The 12,407-nt window shown below is 37.1% G+C and overlaps 1 protein-coding gene across 1 annotated transcript in view; it reads right to left on the reverse strand.

Moving 5' to 3' along the window:
• The window catches only part of Sema3e (semaphorin 3E), a 226,146-nt gene that overhangs the window by 41,409 nt on the left and 172,330 nt on the right, over positions 1-12,407 (reverse strand). The window contains exon 5 of the mRNA XM_051174604.1: positions 6,309-6,402. Coding sequence (XP_051030561.1) covers positions 6,309-6,402 — 94 coding nt within the window. The remainder of the gene's footprint in view (positions 1-6,308; positions 6,403-12,407) is intronic.

A 12,407-nucleotide genomic window follows, 5' to 3' on the forward strand; every position in this document is an offset into this window, starting at 1 on the left:
TTTTGTTTGTATAGCTCATTTAAAAATGTAATGTATAATGTAGTACAGATTATAAATAATTACCTATGATAGTCAAAGCTTAGTGTTAAGTTAATTAGGTTTTTCAAAATACACAGAGATGTATTTGAGATAGACCTACAGAATATGGCATTTAAAATGGTTTAGGGTTTTTCTTGACAGTGAGGCAGAAATGCTCCTGGCAACACCATTTGCGTCAGAAAGGAAGAAGGACATTAAAGAAACACGTTATGGTGTTTGCCTCCAATATGGAAAGACTAGCCATTTGGACAAGATACTGCTCTTGTCTGGACTGTTTGACTTTATGCTGTATAAACTTGACATGCAGGACCCATAGAAAAGTGACTGCTGATTCAAGATGGACATTGCCATGTGTGTTGGTCAGTCAGTTTCAGCAGAAGCATTCAAAGCACTTAACTTCTCCCAAATGTAAAAAACTTTAAAAGACATTATATGCACTCCTTTATCTTTTTAATTGTAAAAATCACTTAGCAATTATTATGGGAAATTGATGGGAGATGCCATTATGTATATCTGTTTCTTATACTGGTTAATGAATAAAGCACTGTTGGCCAATAGGAAAGGAAGATAGGAGGGACTAGGAGACAAGGAGGAAAGGGGAAGTAGATAGGAGGAGTCAAGATGGAGACTCTGGAGAAGGTAGAACCGCCAGCTGCCTCTCCCTGGTAAGACCACATGGAAATACATAGAAATGGGTTAATAATTAAGACAGAGCTAGCCGATAAGAAACTAGTAACAGGCCAACAGAATTATATCAAATACAGAGTCTCTGTGTGGTATTTGGGGTTGGTGCAGCGGCTGGACAAGACCAGGCGGCAGGAGGAAAAACCATACTCCTTACAAAAGTGTGTTCATTTTCTGACACACATGTCTGTAGTTATATTTTCTTGGTAGCCAACAAGTGACATCAATCAATAACGTTCTGGTCAATTAAATTCCTAGGGGACAGGATGAAAACCCAAGCTTGGAAAGCAGGGATATTTTAGGGAGACACTGAGTGTTTCTTTCCCTTTTTCTTTCATTTGAGGGGATAATTAGAATAAAAGCAAAGGATTCAAATAGTTCCTTGGAGCCCTGCAGTCATGTCCAGACTCTGCAATCAGCATGTAGACAGTGGGCATTTTGCCACTGTGAGGGAGCACCTGACTTGAATAAGATATTCTTTAGGGACAGCAAAATGGTAAGGAAGTAACTTGAAGTCTGTTTCTCTGCAGTTGGGGTGAATTTTTGAATTAATATTCATTCCTAACTGCTCTTGATATAAGTATACTTAATTGAACACAACTGATTACTTATTCTTAAAGAAAAATTTTGTGCCACTAACAACTTGAAACAATCACTTACAATTTCCTCAAATGCTCTTCAATTATTTTCTTTTCAATCAATATTTATGTTTAATTCATAGAACTAGTAATTGGGTGTATGTTCCCCAAATATAATTTTTATAAAAGTTCACAAAAAATTCCAGTGTTCATAGACGTTATAGTTTTATTCAGTGAAAAATACACATAATATTATAGATGTCCAAATTTTTTAATTTAAGAATATCTTAAAATATATTATTGTGTGCATGTGTGTGTGTGTGTGTGTGTGTGTGTGTGTGTGTGTGTACATGGGAATGGAAATGAGATTGTATGCTACATGCTGAGATCAGAGGGCATTACTCTTACTGTGGGATCCATGAATCAAAATAATGTCACCAGGCTTGTGTTGCAAGCATTTAGCCTGCTAAACCACCTTGCCAGCCCCAAACTAAAATTCTTAATATTGGTTAATTAGTAAAATCAAATATTTAGTCTTTAACTTTAATCTCTAAGGATGTTCTAATAAAAGTTATTGGGTCCTGGGCTGGGATGATGGCTTCGTGGCTTAGAGCAGTTGCTAGGCAGGTGTGGGGACAGTAGTTTGGTGCCCATGCAAAAAGCTGGTATGGTCACACACCTATCTTGTGAGGATTGGAGACAGGAGGTTCTGCTGGGGCTTGCCTGGCCACTAGTCTAACTCCAGGAAAATGAGAAACCCTCTGTCAAAGGAATAAGGTGGGAAGTGATAGAAGCAGAACAACCATTTCTGGATGCTGCACACTTGAGCAGAGGTGCGCTCGTGTGCACGTGCGTGGTCGCCCTCCACCCCCCCCACCCACACACAAGGTGAAGGGGAACAGGGTGACAGAGGGACAGAGTGACAGAGAAGAGATTCAAAGTAAATTTTCAAAATAAACATGGCACAGGTTTCTCTAAGCACTTGTTCCTTTCATCTTGCGATAGTGTAAGCAGTTCAGGTGTGAGAGAATTGCTTTACTAAATAAATGAGAAATAAAGAGTAATGCTCAAATAGCCATAGGATTGAAAGAAAAGGTACAAGTTAGCCTCCGGTATATTGCATCATACAGATGAAAAGAGAGGAAATCTGTGACATAAAGAAAATAGTTCATGGATTTTGGTTTATCTGACCACCAAATAACTTGCTCACTATTTTCTCTCACTAAGCAAATTAAGTGCTAAGTTCCTTTGAGCTGTTAGAGAGCCACAAGGAAGTAACAAGGCAACTGAGATCAGCACAAATCTCCAGATATCCAAAGCTTTTAAATCTAGGAAGTACTTAGGAGTTATTAAAACAGCTTTGGTAGAATATTGGTGGGTACCCCAGGGGAAGAAATGGGCTAAACACACAGAAAATATTGTACTTGAGGCATTATCTTTTATGTGTGGCACCAAAAAAAAAAAAAAAAAAAATCAGGTCTCAGTAACATTTGAGGAGTAAAGTGTACCAATGCTTGACATCAGTTTGATTGGCTTCTGGTAATGGGGAAGAAGAAGACTCCATTTGGCCATTGCTTTGCTCTTGAATTCTTTTTAACATAGAAGCTGTTACTATCTCATTTCCAAATTAGAATATAAATTGAATAAAGACATGCATATTGGGTTCTTTCACTTCTAAATAATATTATTCAGTTTTACTTCAGAGGTTCTTAATAAGGTGGATTATTTTACTCAAAATTGTATCCAGAGTTAAGAAATAAACAATCACGTTGATTCACACTAATTCTGGAACCTGGGAAGCAGAGACAGAGATGCATCTATGAGAGTTTGAGGCCAGGTCTACATAGCAGGCCCAGGCTTGCTAGGGCTATATACTGAGACTTCATCTCAATAAATAAGGTTAATAAATACAACAAAATACTCAACTGTTCTAGAAGAACATGTGAGTTAGGGAGTGGAAACACAGACTAGAGGAGGGAGTATGTGGAGGGGTAAATGATGCTGAGGGCCATTTGAAGACCTCATATAAAGCTCCTGCTGGAGAAGCTTCTATATATGTATGGAACATACACATATATCAGGAGTTATGAGAGTCTGCACAGAACTGTGCAAGCTCAAGTTAGACAAAATCCCAGCATGGAGAGAGGGGGAGGACAGGAAGTCACACACCAAGAGAAGGAGGGACTGACAATTGATCACTTGACGGTAGAAGATCACATATTCAAAAATATATGGGCAGCACAAACTGGACTTGATGGGGATTTTTTAAAAACATGTGTGGGGGGTGGCAAATGTGGGTTGTTAGGGAGGGACTGTGGTCTGGGAAGAATTAGAGGAGGGGTGAATATAATCAAAACACACCGTGTGAAATTTGGCAAATAACTAATAAAAACACATTTTTTTTTTCTTTTTTTGAGGCCTCAGTCTTGTGAATATTGGTATCAGTGTGAGTGTTTTTTCATTAAGTTAGTCCTCACAAGAACAGTCATTATTATACACTGTGTGACATACAATGAATAAAGACAAAAGGAATAACAATTTAAAGATGGTTGGTCACCTTTGTGCTTGGGCCTTGTTTTAGCCCAAGAGAACAGAACATGTATGACTATAAAATATCACATTGATATATTCTACTCTGTCAGAGCAGGCAATACCAAACTTGCCAAATTCCAAGTCACGTAGCTCCATTTTCCAACTTGCTTTTCTAGTACTTTTTCAACTGAGTGAATTATTTTAACCTCGGATCACGTGAAGAGCTGTGGCTCGCATAGATTATCAGGTGTCCAGTCCAGGGGCTACAACTTTTCCACAGCAAGTAAATGATCTCTCCACAGTACTTTGGGATGAGAAAGAATGGGCAAATATGAAGAATTATATTTTCATTTCTTCTCTTTGGAGAGATTGTTCTGTAACTTTTGTGTTTATCTTGGAAAGCTATTTTTTATTTGATTTCTCTTTTAAATAAATAAAACAGCCCCCATATGGTAAGCAGCTCCCAGTTGACCACAGAGTGATTCAATCTAGTAGTTTAATGGCATTCACTTGGCAAAGTCCCTCCAGTAACAATCCCCCTTAAAGACTTCGGCTTTAAACTCCCAATTTCATGAATAAACACGCTTTAGGGAGACTGAATCTTGAGTGGCACAGATAGCTGTGGAAATGACTATTTTCACCATTTAAACAAAATGTTTAAATGATTGGTCTTCTCTTCCAAAATTTTGAAGATTTCACTATACAGGAATGCATACTGTGCCATATCCAAACTTCAATATCTTCCTCATAAGGGAAATATCTCTAAATTTATTTTTTTGTTTGCCAAAGTTTTTCAGTCTGCACTCCATCCAGACATTCAGTTTATCTAATGCATGCATTTTAATTCAGATCCTGCCAATTTCTTTGGAATGTCTAGCAATTATGGATATAGTATGAACCAAGAATGCCATTCCTAATGTTGTGATTACTACTGTCGAAACTGTCTTAGCAGTTCTATTTTCAGATTTAAGGTCTCTTCTTACTCGACATAAACACATACGTGCACACACTACATTTTATGTAGAAATTTATAGAGAAACTAAAATATTTTAAAATAGTCATTTTATTTGAAATTATTTATTCTTTAAAATACATATTTAGCCATGTCGACTTAACCCTGTGTCAGTCTCATTTTATAATATTTTAAATTATAATGCAAAGTTGAAGTTTCCATGACCCAGAACCATGATTCAGACAGGGAAGTATAGTGAGCAGAACAAAGACCTTTCAACTTCTAGAAAACCTTGAAGAAAGTGAATTCTCCAGTGTAGAGTCTGACTCAAACACGGCTATTTTACTTTTATTTTTAAACGTTAATATTAATATTGGGGGTGTTTTGTCTGCATGTGTGTATACATGGGTGCAGAGCCTGTGGAGTCCAGAAGAGGGCATCACATCCCCTAGTCCTGGCTTTAGAGAAGGTTGTGGGACACTGGGTGAGTGCTGGGAACTGCAATCTCCCTGATCTGCAAGAGTAGCCAGTGCCCTTAAACACCAAGCAATCTCTTTGGCCCTTCAGAATATATTGTAAGAAAGCATCAGCAAAGTATTCTGTTTTTTCAGGTTACCTAGAATATGACGTTTCTATAACTTAGCTTCTCATTTTCTCCAAAGAGAAATGAGCACTGATGGACAACAATATACACTGGAAATGTAATAACAGCATCTTGTGCCTAGGGACCTCAGAGCTTCTCAATATTGAGAACACAGAAGCACTCTTAGTACACTTGTTAGGGTCCAAGAATTGCTTTTATCTCTTCTGTATGTAGAAAGTCTCATGTACTTTCTACATACTTCAGAAGTACTTCACCAAGCACATCATTTCTAGTGTTAACCAATACACAAAACTGTGCTTCTTCACGTGGCAAGAGAGGTCTTTGGGCAACTCATTTACTTAACCTGAATTCAACTGTAATAGCTATCAAACAATATGATCTTACTGCATTGTTGCAATGCACAAATTTAGTGCTAGTTTGAGTTAGTCAGCTTTTACAGTCTATATCCTAGTTTAGGAAGAATTTAGATAAGTGGGGATGAGATGACTAGGCAGTTAATGGTTCCTGCCTCCAAACCTAATGCCCTAAGCTAGACTGCTCCCTAGACCTTAGCATTTACATGGTTGAAGGAGAGACTTGAGTGAGCCTGTGCATTGTACACACACACACACACACACACACACACACAGAGAGAGAGAGAAAGAGAGAGAGAGAGAGAGAGAGAGAGAGTCACTGTTTCAAGTATTCATAGACTTTTGTTTTTCATGGTGAGACATAAGTATGCCATCTGTAGTTATTTTAGAGTCAAATTACCAAAGATAATAGCGTAACTTGAAGTTCAACATCGTTTCTCCAGATCCCAGCTGATAGATTCGGGCAGGCAAAGTATATAAAGAAATGCCAAAGAAAATACTGAAGTTAAAAAGTACATTTCAAATCACCATGGCTACCACCTGATGTCTGTGGCCAAGATAGTTACCAACTAGAGCAGAGACGAAGGAGGAGCTGGGGTCGAAAGGACATCTGCCCCTTCCCCTCTCAGATCTGTGTGACTCCAAGTGAAACAGGGGCTCCTGCAAGAAAACAGAAAGGCACTGTGAAGGCGCCCATTGGGACAAGAGTTCAATTGCTCAGATAAAATCTAGCAAAGCTATATTACTAAAAACCTACATGGTCTCATCAGGATCTCAGTGACAGCATAATATTAGTTACAATGTGAGTTTTATACATAAGCACAGGGGCTTGGCAGATCCTAGTTGAGGCTCATTGTTTTCAGAACATATGAAGGGTTGAGAGAAATTAGCTGGTTTTATCAATCAATACACTGAGATGTGTCGGTTAAATACTTCAAAGACAAGCATAATGGGAAAAGTACTGAAAGAGAATCAGAAACTAAAGCAGAATTGGGGTATATATCCCTGATATGCACCATTAATGTTTAGAATAATAATGAAATGTGCAACCAATAGTTTAGAATATTTATTTTAGTAATTTTCATCATATACTATTTTTAAATATCAAATACTGACATTTTAAAATCATTAGTTCATAATTGCTTCAAGATACATGCATAAGTTAATGCTATAACCTATTCACCATTTCATTTCTAATTTTTGATATCGTTTTCAGTAATAAGTTGCTGAATAAAAATATTTCCACAAATGTGCTATTGCATTATTGGCCTCTATTTCATGGGTGTAATCATAGAAAATTTCTCTGAATGTTCCTAGATTTCAAAATTCTCACTCACTTTTTTACTATAAATAATTAACCTCCAGCAAGTCTGCCATAAGTACTTTGAGTACAAGAAAGACATTTAGGAAAGTAGCATCAATAAGGTACCAATTTGTGATAGTTTCTTCCCTTCATGAAGACAAACTGGGTCAAAAGGAAGCTAATTCCTCTAAGAAGCTTATAGCCCTAACATTCTGAAAATGATTTGGATAATAGGTCATCATCCTGTGATGAGAGATGTCATTCTGTATATGTTTCTTATACTGGTTAATAATAAAGCACTGTTGGCCAATAGGAAAGGAAGATAGGAGAGACAAGGAGGAAATAGGAAGTAGTAAGGATGGAGGAGGATGGAGAGCCTAGAGAGAACAGAACTGCCATTCCTCCGCTCTCGGTAAGACCACGTGGAAATACATAGAAATGGGTTAACAATTAAGGCAGAGCTAGCCAATAAGAAACAAGTAAGAGTCTCCTTGTGTTATTTGGGGCTGGCGTGGCGGCGGGACAAGACCGGGCGGCGGGTGGAAAAACCGTACTCCTTACAATCCTGGGTCGTCAGTTCTGTGCTGTGCTAGGCACATTGGTGCATCATGTACCTCTGTCAGAGTTTGTAAAAAGGCATACACATATGACATTAAATTCAACACTGAGAATTCATGAACATTAACAATGAATCCTAATATATTCTTAAACATCAATGCCTAACGCCAGACAACACTCAGAGGTACCTTAACTAAAAACTTGCCCTCTTTCTCCTGGAGATTTCACATTTAACAGTGGCTAAAGCTGGGCCAACAATGTTCATTTAAAAATAGTAAACAAATTAAACTTTATTTTATTTCATCTCTTTAATAAAAGCTTATATTCTTGGTGTCCTATGAAAAATTCTATCATTTCAATGTTAAAAGTAAGTAGGCTTGCATCTGCAACTTCTACTTTTCAGTCCATTAATCAAAGTGTCATTGTTGTTTGTAGGGGGCTGCTTGTTTCTTTATTGCTGCTCAGAATGTGGAAAGTATTCTCGCAGAATAATAATATAGGTGCTACCAATATTCTTTACGTTAATTATAATATGTCGTTAATAACAATAATATCTGCTTTTAGCTTTTTTTCTTGAGCTACTGAATCTTCAGATGAAGTGATGACAGTATCTTCACTAGTTTTATGTGGCTAGGGCTATTTAATGTCTTTATCAAATACTTGATAGAAAAAGCAAGCAAAGGGTGCATTTATTAGAGTGATCTGAGGACTGAAGTATGGCTCTGGTCATAGGCAACGTTGTCTGAAGTCATTATTTCAGTGCTCCATTGGTTAACATCAGAAGTGGTGTCATCCCAACCTTTTAGCTGCCTGTGACATATGTATGGGTGGCTGTCAGACATTCTACCTAAAGAAGTTATCTGCAGTCACAAGCCTGACAGTTTAAACATTTGAAAGTTAAAGCAGGAATAAATCAGAAATCAAATTGTCACATGAAAGTCAATGATGCTTTAAGACATAAAACAATTTCAGTGTGTGGTTAAGGCTAAATAACCCAGAGAGAGTTTGCCTCTTTGATAGACACACAGAAAAGAATCCAATTTTAAATGCATCAGTCTGCTGATAACAAGTATAAATTTTCTAATAAATAAACCAGGAGAAAGATAATTTAAGAAAGCTCATCCCATCAGCTCTACTATTAATAGAAATGTCACAATTTTGTTTTCAGTTTGATACTCAGACTGATCTCTCAGACTTTTCATTGTGTTGTCTGAAATAACAGAGTTGAAGTCAAACTGAGTCACAGATACTGTAACAGTCAAAAAAGAATAAAAAAAAAAAAAAAAACAGAGATTCAGAATTCTTATCTTAGTTGCTAGATTACAGAAGGCAATTTGCAGATGGTATCAACTTTAGGATTTTGAGATGTAGAGACTATCCCAATGACCTGGGTGTATTTAGTATAATTACATAGGCCCTTACAAAGGTAATTTGATGATAAAAACAAAATTATCCAATGAAATTCATAATAGGAAAGGCTTTGAAGACAGAAGAATGGGGTAGTACCAAGGAACACTGATGATCTCTGGAAGTTGGTAATGACAATGAAGTCAGTTCCCCATTGGGCAGCCCTTCTGGAATCCATCAGGATTCATTTTAAGTTTCTCACTTAGTGAACTATAAGCTAAACAATATGGTGATCTCTGCTATGACTATTTAGCATAGAAAATTAGTGCAGCTCCCAAAAAGGACAGTGGTCCTTGCCTGACTTCTTGTTCCCCTATACTCTGTGCTCTAAGAATTAGTCCTCATAATTTTCTCTACACCATGCACATTGCAAACCAGAACAATAAAACCCTCTATCAAGTCCATGTCACCATCTGTTCAGTCCTTTAAACATGTTTGCTTCAGTCAGACATTGACATCTGTATTTGGCCAAAACTACCATTTACCATGCTTTCCCAATGCTCTGTTCACTTTTGTGATGATCATAATCCAGCCTGATGGTTCCTATCCCTGCAGTGGTCTGACTTGGAGGCCTAGTAATTTCACCCACATCACAGATGCACATCTCCATCCTCCTGTGCAATTGTTTGCATGCTTTATTGACCCAACTTAACATCTCCTCCCTGAACTCTTCTACAAAATCACCACAGCAGAAAAAGTATTCCTTAACCCACACAGTATGCAAGGTTAGAGCACTTTACTTTTTAAAAGATAACAAAGCTTTCCTTTCCTTTCTGTCTATTTGTCAGTTCTCATGTCTTTTTGTTGAGCATTCTCTTATCTGTGTTTCTAGCTTCCATGTTATCAAACCTAAGCTCATAATGACAGCTAGAGAATATCATGAATGACTAGTGTTACTTAATTCTGCATGAAAATAGGTGAGTCAAGAGGGAGAAAATAGATCAGTGGACACTAAGTCACAGATGGATAGAAGTAGTGGGTTCTTGGGTCCTATTGCACATAGGGGACTGTTGATAATTATGATTTATCTCATAGTTAAACAAATCTGGAACAAAGAATTTTGAATGTTCTCACCATAAGGAAACAATAAGTATTTGAGGGAATATACACCTTTATCCTAATTTGTACATTTCACAATTATGGCTATATTGAGGCATCATAGGACATCCTTAAATATGTCTAATTTTACAGTTTATGTAATATTAATATATTAAAGAACAATAAAATAAGTGTATGTGCAATTCATCTGCACTCAGGATAGCAAAATCAATGTTAACAAAGTATTTATTTTAAAAGTTTAAAATATTGAAAACAAAACTGTCACTAAATAACACGATTTTGGGAAAGCTTGTGAAATTGACAAGTATCTTGTCTCCCAAGCAATTCCCTTTGGAGAGGGAACTGGGATCAATATGTAAAATAATAAAAAAATAATAAGTATATATAAAAAAGAAAAAATCCTTTTGAGGAACCGTTTCTCATGTCAGCCGACTATCTGATACCTTATGCACAAAATAGCTTTCACCACACATATATCTATATATAAGACACTTTTTCAGGTTTTCTTCATGTTAATGGCTAAGCCTGGGCCAGTAATGGACCCACACACAATGATACATTACGGTCACCAAACTTAAATATACATTTATCTTGTATATTCATTGTCCCTTCTTGGCCTTCATGCCTGCTCCCTGGCACCCATTTGTCTCATCCCTTTAAGGTTTATCATCCTGGTTTTAACACAGCTTGCTGGGTAGTCTACAGTGCTCCCTTCTCATTTCTCTTCTCCACTGAGGAACTGTTCCTTCTGAAATAAAGTGAATTTCTTCATATCTCTTCCCAACTTGATTTCTTCTATTGACTTCACACACACTATGGAGTGCAGCTTGAAGACTGCTGTTCTGAGTGCTTCTCTTTCTCTTTTAACAGTTTCTCTTCTAGTTGTGTTCTAGCTATCCTACAAGACTTGCCAGTTTCTGGGGATCTCTTTTTGAGCTCAACAATGTAGTTAGGGTAACAATATCAAGAATTCAGACTCCCCTTTGCATCCCAGAGTTTCCTATCTAATTCCACTTGACACTCTTCTGCATTTAACTTCTGCCTACAGCATCCTACAGGTTTTGTTTGTTTGTTTTTTTTTCAAATGTATCAGTGATCCATCTGTTCCCTACCTTATATCTATTATTTGTCTTTTTCCTTTACTGGCCTCTCAGCTTGAGAAAATCTTCTGACTATCTTCTTTGTGTCTTCTATATCTCCACAGCTGTTTATATTGTCTGAGAAAATTATACCTGTGCAGAAGGCAACATCCTCTGGTTTTTTATAGTACACCTCCAAAACAACTTATAAAGCATAGCTGTTATTTTATGCATTGATCTGGTTAGATCAGCTCTACATTGAGCCATGCTTAATGTCTTTAAATGTTTATAAATATGGTTTAATTTTTCTCTATTTTCATAGACATTGGTTTTCATAGTGTTATTAGAGTGCTAAATCAGTGGAAGAACAAATTTCCTTGTCTGAGATATTGAATTAATATGTCAAGTTTCAAGTGAATAGAAAATAACCACTCATGACAGCTGTTAAAATGAAATTAAAGACTTAAGATGGAAGAATTGTACAGATCACTTGCTTTATCCATATAGACCTTGTTGAAGACAGCAAGTAGTAACCCAAGGCTAATATGATTGTAACTGGAGGACAGTGATTTTCACTAAAGGCACCCATTCCCTTTCCTCCCTCTCCCTCTCACTTTCTTTCTCTTCCTCCCTCCCTCCTTCCCTCCCTTCCTCCCTCCCTCCCTCAACCCTCTCTTCCTCCCTCCCTGTCTCCCTCCACCCTTCCTTTCTTTTTGCTGAGTTGAGAGCATTTTTTTTATGTCGTGGTGTTTATCATGACTGCTAAAGACATGAGTACATTTTTACCAGAGGACTGATGTGATAGTAGCTTTTGTACTTGAATTGTTCTTTTGGAGCATGACCTTAAAGCAGAAGCCGTTTTAGTCTGGTTAAGCTCTGTGTGACAGAAATACAAACTGATAAGAATCATCCTAATTTGCTCAGACTCAGTATTTTAATTTCAACGAAAGGAAACAATAACCATAGGCCAGAGAGTGCCAACATTATGGTGGAAACAGGTAGTTCCCAATTTTAAATGCTTTGCTGGTTTTTGTCAAGCTTAATTCAAAACTAACTACATGTAAGAATTCTTTAAAAATTACATTATTTGCTATTCTATTCTTCTGTAAAGGCAATGTTTACATATATAGGAAACAATCAAAAACATTCTAATAAGCAAGTAATATGATTTTCTTTCATGAAATGGAATTCAGTCACTAAAAACACCAGAGTGCTTGGGTTATGGGACATTGTCAGTGACCCTCCCCCCAAGCAATTAG

The sequence above is a fragment of the Phodopus roborovskii genome, unplaced genomic scaffold, assembly GCF_943737965.1.
Source record: "Phodopus roborovskii unplaced genomic scaffold, PHOROB, whole genome shotgun sequence".
In the NCBI taxonomy this organism is placed as follows: Eukaryota; Metazoa; Chordata; class Mammalia; order Rodentia; family Cricetidae; genus Phodopus; species Phodopus roborovskii.